General features: G+C 35.3%; 2 protein-coding genes across 2 annotated transcripts; one reads left to right on the forward strand and one right to left on the reverse strand.

Annotated features, from left to right (window-relative positions):
- Positions 1–4744: 4744 nt before the first annotated feature.
- MS3_00008374 (uncharacterized protein) lies at positions 4745–7262 on the reverse strand. The gene is made up of 2 exons (XM_051216730.1): positions 7199–7262; positions 4745–5576 (listed from the first exon to the last, which is right to left on the reverse strand). The coding sequence occupies exon 2, from the start codon at positions 5558–5560 to the stop codon at positions 5117–5119; it is 444 nt and encodes a 147-aa protein (XP_051065327.1). The 5' UTR covers positions 5561–5576; positions 7199–7262; the 3' UTR covers positions 4745–5116.
- Positions 4745–13090, forward strand: MS3_00008373 (uncharacterized protein). Its single transcript, XM_051216729.1, has 2 exons — positions 4745–5176; positions 12649–13090. The coding sequence occupies exon 2, from the start codon at positions 12659–12661 to the stop codon at positions 12986–12988; it is 330 nt and encodes a 109-aa protein (XP_051065328.1). The 5' UTR covers positions 4745–5176; positions 12649–12658; the 3' UTR covers positions 12989–13090.
- Positions 13091–20148: the final 7058 nt, after the last annotated feature.

The following is a 20148-nucleotide window of genomic DNA, read 5'->3' on the forward strand; positions in this document are numbered from 1 at the left end:
TAGTCTATTCAGGAGGTAGATGATGTCACTACGTGGTCATGTAAACATTATATGTGCTGAAGTATCACCGATCAACTATTAAAATCACATAGGTCAATCTCCTTACAAATTCGAATAACCTCGATCACAATGAACAGCATCAATAGAGTCCACGTTACTTCATCTACAGTGGTACTAGTTGTGGAATGCATTCGGCATACAATTTGTCATATCATGTCAACTTGTTGAACAGATACAATTGACAACCATCTGCTTGATTGTGTGCTACATTGACACCCAGAGACACAATCAACTTGCCATTCAACCATCTACAAGAAAGAATGTTGTCAGTGATGACAGATTGTGATTAGTATTCACTGAATGATGGAATGGAATGGAGTTGAAGGTTGGATTGTGATGTAAATATTTTGAGACAACATAGTTTGAATTTGTTGAGAAACATTTTCTCCATATAAGAATCTGTTACTATTGAGAAGAAACATTTGATTAAGCAATCTTCATATTTAGACGTGAATATCATGAAGTTATCGCACAAGATCTCCTCGTTTATTAGAATACAGACCTTCCTATACATCTCGACTTATTGTTTGTCGAGTTCGTTACGTCTGATTTCCAGTTTGTGAAATCGATAATCTAGCTTCAATAAAACATTCTTCTAATACATCCGTTATTATGCTAAGTTGGCTGTTGGAAGATGAAAATAATACCTTTTTATTACTAAAGAAAGAATCATTCATTAAGTTAAAATGATATAAAACATTGATTACACTCTTCTAATAATTAAGTGTCATTACATAATAACTTTATTATATTTTCAAACAACTCTATTAATAAATTAATTATTGGTGAGCTATACTACTGTTCATCACAAACAATAAAGTAATAGTTTTTAGACGCTCATTATCTGACTTCGATATGGATGACTCGTTAATGATATAAAATGAAATATGGAACATACTAACTTTGTATATGTTATGTTGACTTAACGAGTTTAGTACAATGATAGATCATAAGTTAAAATACTAGTGTTTCGTTTGTTTATAGTTTAGACATTCATTTCATCAGTCTAGCAAGAATAGATGCAGAGGTTCTATAAAGAACTGAAGTCCGGTAATACACCCATTCAAAGAGTAATCAAGTGACTGGCAAGACTCTAATTTATGGACGAGCCAATCAGAAGCGTTTTAGAGATTTCAAGGTTACGGCGCCAACTTCAGTGCTTAATGCTAACGTACGATCGGTTCACAGGGAATTTTGTACAAAACGTGATAATTGACTGGCTATAACAAATAAAACGTCGGGACTATAATTTGTGGACGAATGAATCAGGTATAAGATAGTAGACTTCGGATTTTAACGCAAAAGCCTTTCATCCATTTGGTTAAATAAATTTCTGGCATTATAGCTGATGTCAGTTCGTGATGAAAACCCCATATATAATTCCTAACTAAGGTAAATTACGACAACTATTGAGAACTGGATAATAAAAGCACAAGTAACATTGGCTGCAGCCAGGTGCTACAATATATACGGATGTTTGGAGAAAGTGCAGACTCCTACATAGGCTTGGTTGTGTGCATCGTGTCGTTATCCACAAGTAGCATTTTGTGCACTCAACAACCGGAGTGCACATAAACAATGTTGAAGCTATGTGGTCGAGGCTGAAAGAGTTTTTGAGACTTTATCATGGCTCCAGAGGCCTACTATTCTGTAACCGTATGGATGATTGCCTCTACTGCATACTTTACAATTTTAGAACCTCTGAACCTCTTTCTAACCTTGACAAGTTTTTGAACCACATATAAGAAGTGTATCCACTTTATTTCCTTGGTTTTGTATAACATCTTTTTACTCTATACTGGATGTTTGCTGATTGGCTAATATTTCTCTAAGTCACTTGAGATTCGTTTAAAGGTCGTCCATAAATTAGAGTCTTGCCAAGTGACTTAGTTTTTATAAATTATGTAAGAGATACAAGAATGTTGACAAAAACATACCATTATATTATACATGAATAAAATATGTTTAAGGTTACGTTGGGATAACTAATTTTAACTGCAGTTTATCATTGAATAGTACAAATTATGGACGATAGTAACATACAAAGTACAAGAGTCTGTCGTTTCTCACATTATCACAGAAACAGATAATGCATTTTTGAATACATTATATCTCGTAGCATTCGAATCACCTGAAGCGTTAAAAAGCGCCATCAGAACTTATGAAAGAGTGACGTACTGCCGTTATGTGGTGAGAGTTTCTCATTTCCATAGAGATCAGAAGCCGTATATTAAATTTGTATGTTGGAGAAACGGTAGTAGAACATATAGCGGTTCCTCATAGCCGATTAGACGAAAGAGATAATTTGATTAGTGTTATTATATTGTTCATGAAGGACTTCAATGAACACTCAATGTCCGGCCTTCATCTTTTGTAAGTTTATTGAAGGTTACTGGACTGTTGTATATGGGAATGTTCATCAGAATTATGAGTGCAATTCCCTGAGGTACGACAATAATTCTTGGATGCTCAGCTTAACAGAGGCTGAAACAGTACGACCACTTCCGATTTTCGGGACAACAGCATTTAATATTGTTCGCTTCACTTACTAACAGACTCCAAGATATTTACAATCTTACTCAGCCTCCAAGTGTTCGTCTATTATGTTTAATAACGAAAATTAATGATTTGAAAAATGATTTCAGACTTTCTAAATAAATAACGAATGCGATCTCATTTACAAATGACATGATTTAGTCAGAGGGCATACTTACAAAACATTTGCTGTTGACATTACGTGAAAAAGAATGCAATGCTCACTTTACAAGTACAATAACCGATTTACATGACTATATACACAGTCAAGTACTTTTTTTTCTGGGCATAATTATAAACCTCACAGCTACATAAAATGTACAATATACAGTTCAAAACAATTTATACTGTTAATGGATCAACAAAATAACACAATCACAATCTTAAGTTTATTTACGATATCTTTTTTTAAAGCTAAACTAAACAGTATTGCAACTTGATTGATAGAATTCGATTTGCACTAAGAGAGATTGGATATATGTGACATTGTTTATCACCAAGTGATCAATTAATTGTCTGCATTCATATAACGTTTATGAAAAGAGTATACCATGTGTTAAAAACAAAACAATTAATAGACATATTTAGATGAAAATTTGTTTACTAATTGTGTATTAAACATTTTATGATGTGGGTTACTTATATTCACATAAGTAGTATATAACAGTGATCAAGCATAGAATGTATATCAGTAAAAGATCGATAAGAAAAGAATGGGAACGGAACTTTCAACTTCCGTAGTCACTATTATTAACTATTAAAAAACAATTATCAGTTTTTTTCCTAAATTTTCTCTTAATGATCTACATATTGTTACTCTTGTTATGGTAACTGGCGACTTCAGTTCCATATATACTTTATCGAAAAATATTTATCCCGATATACATTCACAAATAGGGCCTCCAAATGCCCTGCTACGGCCGAGAGTGGGGAGAGTCTGCTCTCCCTCTCGAAATGCTCACATGGTCACGCGTATATAGCTTCTGTCAGGGAAGTCCTACTCACTGCCTTCTCGTGGTGGGGGTGTTGTTTACGAAATTGAGAGGACGACAAGCGAATGTCCGGCGCTTCAACCGGGTTGGTTGACGTGGAGAGTCCACCTAGGGGAGTTAAAAAACTCTGATTCCAAACCGATGGTGGAGTATACCAGGGTAGTGAAATATAGTTGATATATGTTTTTTATATTTTTTCAGAAGTTAAAATCTTGCTTTTCTCTTTTTGTATGTTGAGACCTACTGCTGCTGAGACTGCTGCTATAGTGAATTAAAAAATTAATACACGTGACAAAATGTTTGTTCATTATCACTTGAGTATACACTTTCAAAAACAGGTTCACCAATCACTAATTTCTAATTTCTTTTAATCACACCCTAAAATTTCTCATCAGTGAGTGGTGAGGAAACACAACCGCCGTGCAATTAATGTTGCGGTTGTTAACCATAAATACATTTGCTGTTGACATTACTTGAAAAAAATGTAATGTCCACTTCACAAGCACAATAACCGATTTACATGACTGATATTTTCATTCAGTAAAGCCATTAATTATTTCATCATTAAATATACATGGCATGATCACTGGGTGGTAATCAATGTCATATATGTCAGGTCTCTCTTAGTGCAAATCGAATCTTATCGATCAAGTTGCATGGTGGCCACTAGTCTAGGTGACTCGACATTGTGTGCACTATATTAAGATAAGATAGTGATTGGAGATAGTCAACAGGAAACCGTAAAATTTAAACAGCAAACCGTGAACCTAGGTTACGTGCTACTTGGTACTCGTCGGCAAGGTGTTGAATACTTTTAACTACCATCTTATCTAAATATATATGGTGTATATTTGTTATTTCCTGATTTATATAGTTAAAATAATTCAATTTCAAAGTCACAAATGACACTGAAAATCTATTATAAGGTATACTTTAACAAATTTCATTTTTTCCAAATGAGTTTTACTTTACATATGAGAAAACAAGTGTTAAACTTAAGAATATGATACCATTTTTATGAAATATAAAAATATCTTCTTAAGCTACTCGAATATAATTACCTTACATTGAGTTACATAATCATTATTATATAATAAAAATAAAGTGAGAAGAGAGTAAAAACAAATGTAAGATTGGTTGAAGTTAGACATTAACACCTTTAAATACTGGCCGGCTCAGTGGTTTGGAGGTTAAGCGATTGAGCGCAAGATCAATAGGTCCTGGGTTCGAATCTGGCGAGGTGGGGTCGTGGATGCGCGCTTTTGAGGAGTTCGGTACTAGGATAAAACGGCCATCTGATGCCTCTAGGTTTCCTATGGTGACCTAGCTTCAAATGACTAATGAATTCAATTAATAAATGTAAGGAAGTTTATATTGTTTAAATAAAATTATATATTTATATTTAAATGCGTACAAACATAAATATCAATCATTGATTTAAGGAATCACCAGTATACATGTAATTTAATTCGTTAATAGGGTAACTGAAAACTAATCAATAAAACATTGAAGTTACTATGCGTCATTATTTAATTTCCAAGTTGTAACATATATCCAGCTTGTTCATCACTGGGTACCTCTTCATTTAAGTAATTATTATATTGTTGATAATTATCTAATTTTTCATATGATTTATGAAAACTAGGATGTGTATTAAATGATTGTAATTCTTCTCTGATCATATTTGCTCTTAATTGCCTTTTAATAGTTTTTAATGGTTGTATATTTTGTAGAAGTTGATATGTGTAATTATATTGTTTAGGTTGTGTTTGTCTTTGATTCTGTTGAGGAATTTTTGTAGGTTGCTTATTAGAGTTTTTGTGTATAGTTTTATGAATAGTATTATGTTTAACTATTGTTTTCTTTGATGATTTTGATTTTCGCGCTTGTGTCAATTCCCAGTAACTGATTATCAAAAGAAATATGATTAAAAATGTCAGTAAGTTGATTGTTCGCGATTTATTTGTCTTCATGATTCAATGTATTCACCTGTGATTTAAGAAAATAAGATGTGTTTAAATAAATTAACGGGCCAGATGACTCAATTGATTAATCACTAGGTAGTGATCGATGTCATATATGTCAGGTCCTTCTTAGTGAAGATCGGATCCTATCGACCAAGTAGCAATATATCCACTAGTCTAGGTGACTCGTTCTGCACTAAGGACCTGACACACATGACATTGATCATCATACAATGATCAATCAATTTTAAATAAATCTCAGTCTTACAAGAGATCAGTCGTGGACCGGATAGCTCAGTGTTAATGTCTCTGACTGTAAAGCTGAGTGACACGGAATCAAATCTGTCAGGGAGCATCAGTTACCTCAAGATTACAGGTACACCTTGCTGACGAATGTCAAGTACCGCGAAATCTGGGTCCAGGGTTTCCAGTTGACTACTTCCAACCACTATCTTAAAAAAGAACACTTACATGTCAGGGAATATGTTGAGCCTCAACTATAAGTATGTACGAGTGTTGATGTTGTGAAAATGTCACTTCGACTGATAACTTACACATAATGATATTACTTATGAAATTAATGATCAACTCAATGAATATCATTGAGAGGAATGCAAATGAAGACAAGAGAAACGATAGCAAAAATAACTTCAGAATCTAAACATCTAAAACACTATTGACGATGAAAAATTAAAACTCGATACAATCAAGACATCTGATAATGAGTGAAATTCCTTCAAGGATGGAAAACTAAAGTTTTGTCCGTTATCTGAGTGGAAGTCTTTTTAAAATTGAAAGTGAATTACATTGAATGATTAGATAGTAAGTCTGAAGCCAACATAAGCAACACATTGCCTCACGATCAATTCACCGCAGGATTCGGTGTTGGGCTAGTCACTTTTCACTCGCAGTTACCAAGGAAATCCTTGTTAGTTTCTTTTCCTCCCCTTAGTGATATGCTTAAGTTCAGAAGCTAATCACGTCTGATTCGAAGTCAGGGACAACTGTATAATTCGTGTGTGATACACATACTATCAGTATAAACCATAGACCACACGTACAGACAAGATCAATTAGTTAACGTAACGTACGATAAGAGAGATTTTTCCCGGTAGTGTATAATGTCATTAAGCCACGACTCAAGCACAACCTACCACAGCATCACAATCAAGCCATCTAGACCGGGCTAAGCTGTGGCCGAATTCTTAGAACGGAGCCTTTGACTAGTAACCCACATTGATATAGGGGTACACATGCTCGCAGGTACTCGTCGAATCACCGATTAACTGTGCGTTGTAATAGACGAAAAGTCAAACTTTGATCAGGCGTGATCACAGTATATCCCGTAACTGCAATACGCGTTCAAGATGTTGATGTTCAAGGCAGTATGCAGTTCACATTGATTCACATAGTTGGCGGCATTCTCCATCGACACACGAGCTGAGTGACTCATCACTCAAAGTTGTACGCCAATAATCCCACACATTGGTTTTCCAAATGCATAGAATTAATGATTAACACTACAGAGTTCGATGAGGAATGCAGATAGGTGACCTATATTCCTCCACGATGGATAACAGGCATAAGTCAGTTGAATAGTGACAATTTATTAATACAGTATGAGCATATATATAATATGATACTTACTTATTATTTCAGTGAATAGAGCCTTTACAAGTAATATGAATAGGATAATGTATTTATATTTTATAGATCTGTTTCCAATAACAACCAATTGTCATCTGATGGTTACCAGTAATTACAGTATAATATACAAATTAGGTGAATTAATTAAAGAACTTGTAAAAATTGACCTTTATTTACCAGTAACTAAGGTATAATTTGTAATGCATTTGTTTATGCCATTTCTGACAATAATAGTTTGACTTATGTATATGTATTAAGACTCGTGTACACAATAGATATTTCTATTCAATAAAATTATAGTAATGAGTAGTATGTAAGTAACTTTGCTGAAAATTGAAAAGTTGTTTTACATAAATGTCTAGATAGAATACATTAGTAATAAAGAAAACAGTAATAATAACAACAAAATCAATTAAGAAACACATTTGAACTGATAGTAACCGAACATTATAAATATGAATCTTATTTCTTTAGTCTTCGTAAAGCTTTATATCTGATCTATTTCAAAAACGGCTATTGGTTTGAATGATATAGACACTGGTATGACTGTGTCACTAATTGTTGTTATATCTGGTTGTCGTTAATTACTATATCAGAATTACTTATCCTGCTCGTGGGATCGTGAATGCACACTACTGAGGAGGAGTCCCACAATGGGTCGAAATGGCCGTCCAGTGTTTCCAGGTTTTCAATGGTGGTCTAACATTAATCGGTTTATGATCTCAATCAAAAACTTAACAATCTCTGCAACCCCTAAACTGATTATTACTACAATTGGAAAATAAGTAACCACTATAATTCCAACGAACATCAAGACTGATACAAGTGAGTTATAACAGACTACATGTTGCTTATCATAGTTAACGTTAACTTAATACATGACTTTAGTATGTTATATCGAATGGAATATCATACTGGAAGACAAAAACAAGTAATACATTGAGTACTCACCACATTGAATTAGAAAATAGAAGTAATGCTGAAGAAAAATTACATTGAGTAAAACAATGTAATTTTATCTTTTCATCCCGTCAAATCATATACAAGTAAATGTAGATATCAGAATTGGTTTTGTGGAGATTTTTAGAAATTTCACAGGTTGAAATCATGAGTCAATTGAAGTTAGACCACCATGGAAAACCTAGAAGCACTGGGCGGCCGTTTCGTCCTAGTAAGGGACTTCTCCTCAGCAGTGCGCATCCACGATCCCACACAATAGATAACAGAGTTGGTGTACTTGATATCATGATTTATAGTTTGGGAAAGTATGACAGTATGAACAGGGCTATCGATTACTAAATCAATCGTTCTAATAACATATACACAACAATAATTACTGGCTATTATTGTGAATTAATCAACTCACAACAGTATTCATCATCCATTAGATTAAAAACACGGTGCGTAATTATTCCAATCTGTTGACCAATGTTCAGTTTGTAGTAAATGTTTCAAGACGTTTCATCGTGTCATTATTTCACTCCCATCCTGTAACTTCAGTAATAACGTATTTTCGAGAGTGTTGTAATTTCCGACTTCTCCTCTACTGGTTTTGTGTCGTTGTTCACAACTGTCGTTGAATATCCATTCACAGTAGGTAGGGATTCGGTCACACTTCTCACTTGTCCAGTTGATATCTCACAATATGTTTGTCATAATATGTCATATCTTTCACTTGATTTCAATGAAGATGAGATACATCTAGAACTGAGTTGTGCATGAATCGAGAGTTCGTCACATCTCTCTCACTGTTCCTTCACTATGCGCACAAATACGATTGAGTGTGAAATCTAACAACACTCATTCATTGGAATTATTGACATATCAATGTGTTTGTATGAAGTGCAATATCCTCATGTGTTATTCATCTACATATGTTCGACCAACACATTTATTTGTGAAACATGAAATGATAAAATCTAGAACTGGAATTCAATTAGTATCAATCGGTGAGAGACTTTCGTCGATTGTAGGTTCCTGAGACAATGTATGTTCTAACAATTCCTATTGAACTAGTGAACAATCTTTAGTGGCCCGTGGTTTGATTTTGTCCTCATTTAGATCGACGATATTCGTTGAAATGCTCACTATTTTTTGTGGTCCGTAGTTCTCGACTCCATTTAGGGCGTACGAATGATTGTTATCGCCTATTCTCGTATATCATCGTCGACTTAAATCACGTTATCCAATAACGGAATTAAATAAGTCGAATAACGAGAATTGACTTGATAATACATATATTTCGTACATGAAGCGAATGAAACATAGCAAAGCAAAATGACACGTATGGAAGATGGCTGGGAAGCCAACTCCATTTTAGTCAAGCGTTACTCGATATTTATAGTCAGACAAAATAAAGATACAGACATGTGATTAATGGGATAAGAAGGGCACACACATATACGCTCATATAAAAACAGTCTAGATCGATAAGCGAATAAATAACAAGGTCAAAGTATGGCTCACGTAGAATGAATAAAATGGGATATCCGGAAGCTAGAATAAGGCATATGGGCTTGGCATAATAACTGACACTACAAATCTTCGTAAATGCTTTTCTCTACACATCGAATTAAGCTCATGTTAAGCTGTCATCAGAGATGGGAATATCAAACCAAATCTGACGAGATTCTCCATTTCATCTATTCATATTTCATTTTCTCATGTGTATCAACCTAGAAATATCAGTCGTTTGCATCCGACTCGATTGCGAATGATCTCCTAAATACAGATTACTCATCGAGCCATTGTACTCAATCGATGCATTCTGAGTGAGTAAGACGTTGACAAAATACAGAATGTGGAGTTGCTTTTGTGTAACGATGTGTTCTTCTCATGCATAATGCATGATGTCATTCCAAAATTAGTATGACTAAGAATTGTGTAGTGAATGTGATTGTTTGAAAATGTGATTATCTCACAGACACGTTATCTGGTTTGTTGGATCGACCTCTGATGAATGAACATGTGTGTTGTTTCTGATAGATCGGGATAAAATGACAAAATGGAATTTTGTTTAACTGACTCATTATGATTGTTGTTCGATATTATGACCGTTTTGTTAATTCAATATGATGATTATTCAGTGTATTATTTGTTAATGTTTTGCAGTGTGATATTTTATTCGGTGTAATATTACTTGATTTGAGTGTGATTTTTATTCAATGAACGATGATCTTGTGTAAAATTGACATGAACTGATGTTCTTAGTTCGGATCGTGGGGATTGTGGTGGTTCGTCGATTTCAGGCGACGTGGCCATATCAGTTCACTAATGCTTGATCAAGAAATCCTTCAACGCTTTACCACAGATTGTTAGGACAACTGAGTAATTTGTGGCGTCCTCATACGTGGGCTGATAATTCGATATGTGAAATGGGTTGATGAAGTTGTTAGTCATCATCACCTGAACTCGATTTGTGTGGCGTACGCTTGTCCACTGTCTTATTTGAATTGTGGCACAAGCTTTCAACTCAAATGTACTATTTTGTTGCTGAATTGACATGCACACGATTATCGTGGTTGATAAGTGAGTGAGTGGAAACCATCGATGCTATATCTCGAAATCAGTATCGCTACTAATTATCCAATTAACTGAGGACTTAATTTGTAATTCAAGTTATATCTCACATGATTTATTCGTTTATTTTATTCCTTCGAAACATGATATCTATGTGTACCTTATTACCGTTATCGATACTACTATTGTCGTTACTACTCAGATATGTATCATGGTTATTTTACCTCGAACCATGAGTTATGGACATGAAGACTTGAATCAATGCACATTTGTGTAACTTCTAACGTTGTTACTAATCGACGGTTCATCAGTTATTTGTCGTGAACATGTGAACATACTTTGATTGATATAAAACATGACATAACATATCGAGTCGGTGATTGAACTCATGATAGTGCTCGAATACTATCTTCTTTCAAGACAGAGCTTACATTTCGTCAATGCATAAATGTTTCATTCACACAAATGCAAAATCAGAAATGACTGCAACTTGCTAACTATAGTGAGCATTTCTAGATGAAGCGACATTTAATGGATGTACCATCTGAGATATACATTTGCAGCATACATAATGATTCGGATATCTGTGACATTATTCATTTGTAAATGTGTTTACAACAAAACACTGAAACTACGCACATCATTTTGATGTGAGTGTCACGACGACTATCTACTTCGATACAGAGATCTAATAGTTAACTGTGACAGTTATCCTGAAATCGAACAAGTGAGTGCTTTCATACACTGATTTTCCTAATATACATTAAAAGATAGCAGTTCGAACGGAAAATTTGTCGTCAGTCAGAACATTTGTAACAACGATAAAATTCCAGTCTATTGGAAACATTCAGTCCAAATCAAATCAAGTGTTCGCTATCTGGTGATTTATTTTGCTCAGTAGTCAAATAATTGTCAAGCTGTTACTCGAAATGATACAAATACTTTTCAAAATTATACGGGCTATCATTGTGCGAATGGAACTTGACCAGCATCCAATCTATTTGTTAGTTGATTCGAGATTGACAATAATTTTTTTGTGAAAAGATGATTGTTTGAAAAATGCTGATGTGGGCTCTTGAATTCTATCAATTACTTCCCCTCCTATTGTTTTTGTATTGTTTAACGGGTGTCGTTATATGAGGACAGAACAAGAGGAGTGATACTGATGACTTCCAATGAGACAATGAACAGGTTGGATGTTTTGAATCCCACCTATGTATTCACCACGTGTAGTGACCACGTTCTACTTAGAGTAATTGATGATATGCCAATCGAAACACGTAACTTTCGAAATGTAGAATTCTGATTGAAAATTGGTATGAAATGAAGTGGTTGTGTGTAAACTCGATTATCCTGGTAGACCAGTGAGGTAGAAAGTAGAATATTGTTTGAGTTGAATTGAAAGTATAGACTGAACTGATGAGAATTGAAGCATGTGAGAGATTAGATCCTTATCATTGCATAATAGTTGTCGATGATGTTGACTTGATGGATTTGCATAAAGTCACTATTAGTCGCCCCTACTTGCACCAATTAGTGATGAGGTGACGATTTCCTGCTTGAAACACAGATTTTCCAATAACATGATTATAGTTGACGTCAAGTAATTTCATCGACATTCTCCACTAAACCAATTCATCGACGTCACATCTTCTTATATGTGCAGTGTATAGTGTCGTATAAGTTGATAAACACTGAAGCTGTTGCAGTATGATTTGATTGATTATCTGTTCGCTTTTCCTAATTTAACTTGTTTCTACGGATAAGCACAAATAGGTAATTGTGTGGCTTGTCGAATAATAGTCTCAGAATGTTATATGAGTAAGAGTGAGTGAGAACATGTGGTGATGTGTGACACTCAACTTCAACACCACTTGCTCTCATCACTGTTTAAATAAATATGAATTGGTTCTTCACGATCTTACTTTCAGATCGTTTGTTATGATGACAAAACAGATCTTCATATCGTTTGGTGTGTTGTTCATTCTGGTGGTTTACTGTGATATGGTTGAGAATGCAGTAATCAAAAGAATGTTCATGTCTAACGAAATGCCTGTAAACATGCCAATAATGTCCAACAATGAAGGCATGAATGACTATGAACTACAGAATATCGGCTCAACATTACAGTCTCTTTTGCAAAACTACATCCAGTGCAAGATGGGTGGAGGACAACAACCTTATGCATATATGAATTATAATCAATTTGGAAGTTCAAGACCACCATACTATGAACCGGTCACTGATTATCCAATGTATCCGATGAACTAGCAGAGCACATATCAACCGTATGATTTACCTGAATCGATCGGCTCAACTGACAGTCCATCAATGTATTATCCACAACAGTGATGTATTTTGTGTGTTATGTTAGACGAAGTAATTCGTCAATAATATTTTTATGATCTCATTTAGTTGATATTTCACATCAAGTACATGTTATGGGTAATCACTTGTTATTTTACTGTTTGTGGGATGAAGTTGGATGAAATAGGTCAATACAAATGATGATTGATACATACCGGTGTATTTTTCGAATTAACATGATGAGTGGTTAGTGTGTTAGGAAACAGCATGCAAGCGAAAGGAATGTGATCTTAGTGAGTGTGGTGGAGATTGTTGGATTTGGAGTTTCATATGTTTGAGTCACTGGTGTTAGACGATCAGAGATAAGGAGGAAGTGGAGGACAATTGTTTCGTCTTGATATGGAATGATTGTTGATCGAATCCGTTGTATAGAGCTTCCTCGATATAATGATTATCTAACCAGTGTGAATTCGTTGAGCGGAACTTGGAAACAACCTGTTTGAGACGATAGTTTTATAGAAAATTGGATCAAGTTCATTGACATAAATAATAATAAATCACGCTGACACGAACTTACGCGGTAACTACTTGTCTACATAAACGCAAAATGATCGAAGATAGATTTCCAGTTGTTTTATCTCGACTTGCAATAAGATCCTAATACAGTCATATTTATTTACGTTCACTTGTGGATTGATCTCAAATAATTGATTATAATCATTGATTATTCACCATTTTCCTCACAGTTTCTATTCAGTGTACAGAGGTGGCCACTTTATATCTGTACATAAATGAGGTTTTATCAAACTCATAAAAAAGCGGTCGCACAATATGGAAATATGTGTTTTGGTAAACATTTCGATACTCGTAATTATCTGGTTAGAGTTGGTGCTATGAGGCTGATACTTCTCGACAATATTTCATGAAATGAAATGACTTACATGTACATAGATGAAGGTGTGAAATAAAATAAGGATGTTGGATTGGTGAACATTTTTATTGTGTTCTTCCTCTTCGTGTGGTGCTTGTGATTATTTGACTAAGCATCAAACATAGAGTATGAGTCTTCGAAATCCTTGACTGATGTGTATTGATTGCTTGAGGTCATTCTTGCCCATTGGTCGGTAGTAGGTGTTAACGATTTTCACGCATACATGTTAATTCATGGACACGATGGAATGGGACAAAACCACTTAATGCTGTGTCGAGTTTTTTATGCAACATAGATCTTGACTTGTAGATAGTGATAAATTGAGCTGCGTAACGTGTTTCACTCATAGCTAATTCATGTCTTCCTTTCAAAATAAGACTATTTGAGTCACCTCCGAATTGTACGCTAATATAGACCAGTTTTGAGGATGCCTAAATCCTAGTGGGTCTCATCATATTGAATTCATCGTTACAATGTTTCTCATCAGATGCAAATAACCTGAATTTACTTTAGCATTATTATTATTATGATAAAAAGTTTCAAATACTTTAATCGATGAGGGTTAGTTTGAAACAACATTGTAAACATGATGAGGAAACAACACATTCTACATAAAATGGTATAGATGGATGAATATTTACGAATTGGAGATGCAATCCGAAAATGAACGGTATGAAGTTGTCAATAATGATGAACGGATGATGAATCAGAACCACTTGTCAACAAATGATTGATGTAGTCGCACAAGCTTATTGGCATTGAATAAAAGTTAATGTGAAGAGTGTTTGTCCGAGGGAAAGGCTTTTTCAAAATAAAAAGATAATGTAATTGACCAATGTTAAGTAATGTAACTATCTTACTTTAACAATGAGACGTTTACTACACATTCCGTATACAAAGATCAGGTTGAAAACATTTGATATTGGTTGCCTCTATAATACGGAATAGAAGTGGTGTTCACTGATTGCTAGTGATTGTAAACAGCTTTGTAACATTCATGTTGTGTGCACTATTCATTATATGTCTAGTGTGGCAAGCCCATTTCACTATTGTATCATTTATCTAGTCATTGTAACTCAGACTCAATTCACTATGTTAATTTCGGTGTGTATGATCGAATGTATGTCTGTACATTAACTCTTAAGCTATTTTCCTATTGGTTTCAATGTGCAGATAATCGATAATCTATCCACACCCGATTAACTCTCAAATATATATGGATTTTTAACAGACTCACTCACACTCTCTCTGTTTCATCGTGTGCTTGCTCACCGTACGCTTGTGGATTATTATTATTCATTAACAATAAACTATCTCTATAACTGGTGTTCAGGCTTTTTAATAATCTCGAGTAAATTCGCAATTCTACTAGGAGATTAAGCCTACCTAAAATACTCAGTTACGGGATATTATTATTTGGAGTCAGATATTGAGGACATTATCCTCAACATATTGGTGACCCGCCTTTAGAAGGCGCACCATTTTCCTACAAAGTCTGCTGCATTCTCCTCAAGAGTATCATAAAGAACTTCATATTGGAATTATTATTATAATTAATAACAATCCATTGACAGTCATAATAAATTCACTCATAATATTTTCCCTTTGGAATTATTACTGTATATTCTCATACATATACCCAAAGTGACAATTTTTCTTTTCGGTGAGTCTTATATATATTTCTTGTTGTTATTTTTGATTTCTCTTCATATTGTATATTACAATCCTCGGCTTATTATTACTATTGCTTCTTCGTATCATGGCACTTGATAATTCGCTAAGCCTTTCATCTAAATCTATTTCCGTGGGTGCCATCTCTGTACCTTTACCTACTTTTAATCCACGAAAGGCTGAACTCTGGTTCGCTCGCTTAGAAAGCTTTTTTGTAGCAAACAAAATCACAAACCAGAGTACGAAATTTAGTTATGCAAATTCACTGCTGCCAGATGACGTCATTGAACAAGTGCCGGATGTCATTTTTAAGCCGGATCCTGACTCACCATTCGATTGTCTAAAAAGAGAGGTCATTCGTGTCACATCTCTCACCGACCAACAGACAACTGATCAACTTTTAACCAACGTGGAGCTAGGTGACAATACACCGTCACAGTTAAAACGCCACATGACAAACTTATTAGGAAATCGTACAGTAGACAAACGTCTACTATATCAATTGTGGCTCAGACGTCTCCCTCAAAACATTCAACAGATACTTGCAGTTAGAGACGAAGACGTCGATTTTGATAAGCTAGCAGACATAGCCGACAGAATTTACGAACGGTCTAAGACTCACTCTGTATCTCAAATCCAATCAGGCTCAACTGACGAGATCGCTGAGTTACGACGATCAGTTGATACCCTTACCAAACAGATAGCTCAGATCCAATTATTGAATGCCTCCCACAGTAAGCGTAGAGGAACATCCACAAGCCGTAGACGACGTAGTCCAAGCACTACTAGACACAACATTTGTTGGTACCATAGAACATATGGCAAACTAGCTAGAAAATGTACTCCGCCTTGTAACTTTGCAAGCACACAGAAAAAGGAACGTCAAGACCGTAGGTTAATGACGACTGCACTCACAGACCACAACTTTCAAGACAGTCGTCTATTATATGTTACAGACAAAAGAACCGGCACACAGTTTTTAGTCGACACTGGGGCAGAGGTTAGTGTAGTACCACCTACTGCACTCGAGAAAAACACACTTGACCCCAAACTAAAACTACAAGCTGCAAACAGGTCTGATATCAAGACGTACGGCAAAAGGCGGTTGCAATTAAATTTCGGTCCTAAATCTAATTTTTCTTGGAGTTTCATCATAGCGGACGTCCTCGTTCCTATAATCGGCATTGATTTTCTGCAATTCCACAAAATACTGGTAGACGTCAGAAATAGGAAACTTGTCCTTGCCGAACAAAGTAAAGAAATTAGAGGATTTATATCAAATGAGACTTCCATACATTTATTAGTTAAACCTCGTCACGAGAACGACAAATACGTCAATTTACTTAATCAGTTTCCAGATTTATTACGACCGAGTTTCAAACACGACAAACCGACGGATACTGTCGTACACCACATAAAGACAGAGGGTCCACCAGTGTTCGCACGTCCAAGACGCCTTGATCCCTTTCGTCTGGCTATCGCAAAGAACGAATTCAACAAAATGATTGAGTTGGGCATCATACGCCCCTCCGATAGTCCGTGGGCATCACCGCTCCATATGGTACCTAAGAAAAACTCTTCCGAAGTTAGACCGTGCGGTGACTATAGAGCTCTCAACAGCCGAACCATACCAGATAGATACCCTCTCCCACATTTGCATGACTTCACTCATAGCCTATCTGACGTGTCGATCTTTTCAAAAATTGATCTCGTCCGTGCTTACCATCACATTCCAATTCATCCAGACGATGTTCCTAAAACAGCCATTACTACCCCCTTTGGACTATACGAATTCGTCCGTATGCCTTTCGGATTAAGGAATGCTGCACAAAGTTTCCAGCGTTTTATTGACCAAGTGGTACGGGGCTTACCGTTTGTGTATGCTTACATAGATGACCTACTTATAGCAAGCAAAGATGAAAATGAACATCTAACTCATCTGAAAATGCTTTTTGAGAAGCTAAATGAGTATGGGTTAGCGGTCAATCCTGACAAATGTGAGTTCGGAAAACAATCCCTCACCTTTTTAGGTCACGTACTTGATAAGCAAGGCATTAAACCAGTTCCTGAGGAAACACAAGCTATCAAAAATTATCCTTTGCCTGATTCATTCAAGAAACTACGACGTTTCCTTGGGATGATCAACTTTTACAGACGTTTTATCCCTAAATATGCAGACTTAGCAAAACCACTAACTGATTTATTAAGGGGACGAGCTAAATCATTAGCAATGACACCGCAAGCAATTCAAGCATTTGATCAGTTGAAAAGCGCTTTAAGCACAGAGGCATTACTCGCACGACGAAAGGTTGATGTACCTTTAGCAATAATGACCGACGCTTCTAACGTAGCAGTAGGTGCTGTACTTCAGCAACGTGTCAATGAACAATGGCAACCCCTTGCATTTTTCTCAAAAAAGCTAAACGCAACGCAAACAAAATATAGCACATTCGGTAGAGAACTGTTGGCTATCTACTTAGCCATCAAACACTTTCGCTACATGTTAGAAGGCAATTCTTTCACGATACATACTGATCACAAACCTCTAACTAAGTCCTTGATGCACAATCATGATAAATATAGTCCGCGCGAAATTCGTCAACTAGAATTCATTTCACAATTTGCAGCTGATATACGCTATATTAAAGGCAATGCAAATGAGGCAGCAGATGCACTATCGAGATTAAATATCAATACCTTCTCGATCCCTGATATAGACTATCAAGAAATGGCAAAGCATCAAAAGCTCGATACGGAGCTACAAAAGCTTTTGCAGTCTAAATAAACGAAATTATTATTCCAAAACATCCCCATAAACAACAAGGACACCTTAACTTGTGATACCTCAACAGGTAAAACTCGCCCTTTTGTACCTTACGGTATGAGACGAAATATTTTTGAGAAAAAACAGGCAACTGTAAAACCGTCTAAACCTGCAGCAGAGCAAGCACCATTCAAACTACCTGCAACAAGCAGCACTTCAAATCAAAGTTCAGCAGCAGCACAAACTACAACAAGATCAGGAAGAAGAGTGCATTGGCCAGATAGGTATGTAGCAACCACTATATATATCTAGACCAAATCCTGAGACTACTCTTATAACACATAAAAATCCTACTTTATTTTGATTACAATTTTTTTTATTGGCCCCACGGATCATCATTATGCTTACATTTTAACTTTATACAATTCATTAATGTTAAATATACACTTGTATATACGATATGAAACGTTTCAACACACAAGCTGTTATTACAATTTTACGCTTACTCATCATATTGAGTTGTACTTTCATTTTAAAAACAGTTCCGTTCTTTATCTCTTTGTCGAACATAGATGTTAATCCAATTTTTTTTGGTACATAAAAACATCAATGTTCTGGATGGGAGCTTATGTGGCAAGCCCATTTCACTATTGTATCATTTATCTAGTCATTGTAACTCAGACTCAATTCACTATGTTAATTTCGGTGTGTATGATCGAATGTATGTCTGTACATTAACTCTTAAGCTATTTTCCTATTGGTTTCAATGTGCAGATAATCGATAATCTATCCACACCCGATTAACTCTCAAATATATATGGATTTTTAACAGACTCACTCACACTCTCTCTGTTTCATCGTGTGCTTGCTCACCGTACGCTTGTGGATTATTATTATTCATTAACAATAAACTATCTCTATAACTGGTGTTCAGGCTTTTTAATAATCTCGAGTAAATTCGCAATTCTACTAGGAGATTAAGCCTACCTAAAATACTCAGTTACGGGATATTATTATTTGGAGTCAGATATTGAGGACATTATCCTCAACACTAGTGATCGCACATATGAACTTTATACTTCTTTCGAAACACAGCATTCAAAGAATATGTTCAGAAAACCTTGTAAATACCTTTGATTCAGTCCTTCCTATGTACTTCATTTTACAATCACATGTCAATTAATGGATGGATATTTGAAGGTAACATCAGAAGTGTATTGATTCACTTTTGACTGGTTTATGGAAGATCTAGTGTTACACAATGAGAATAGATGGTTTTGAGATCAACATCATTTTAACTCTGCTTTAATTATGTTATCAATTCTACTTGAAATCTCCTCGCTTTTGACAATAAGATGGATGAATTTCTCTTGTGAACAGTTGGTTGTTTGAAACCGTTCTGCTATAACGCTTGGTTTTCCACGTTTACACGAATGGGACGTTAATTTACCTTAAACAAATATCTACACTAGATTCCCTCTCAGTGTCTATTGTACATGAATTCAACAAAACTCAGATCACGAACACGTGATTAACCTGACTAGAACGTAAATATCTTTCCACACCAAAAACCGACAACAATCCAACAGGAACCAATAATCAGTCAGTAATAATAATAATAATGATAATAATAATAATAAGGATGGAGGAATATATAACTGATCTTATGCATATCAGACTATTGACAAGTTCGACTAAGAAAATAACCATTCATTATCATTCTCTTCCACATATACTTCATAATAAATTTCTTCGACT

The sequence above is a fragment of the Schistosoma haematobium genome, chromosome 6, assembly GCF_000699445.3.
Source record: "Schistosoma haematobium chromosome 6, whole genome shotgun sequence".
Lineage (NCBI taxonomy): Eukaryota > Metazoa > Platyhelminthes > Trematoda > Strigeidida > Schistosomatidae > Schistosoma > Schistosoma haematobium.

Coding starts and splice junctions, on each gene's coding strand:
- MS3_00008374 (XM_051216730.1), bottom strand. CDS start 5,560: ATGAAGACAAATAAATCGCGAACAATCAACTTACTGACATTTTTAATC.
- MS3_00008373 (XM_051216729.1), top strand. CDS start 12,659: ATGATGACAAAACAGATCTTCATATCGTTTGGTGTGTTGTTCATTCTG.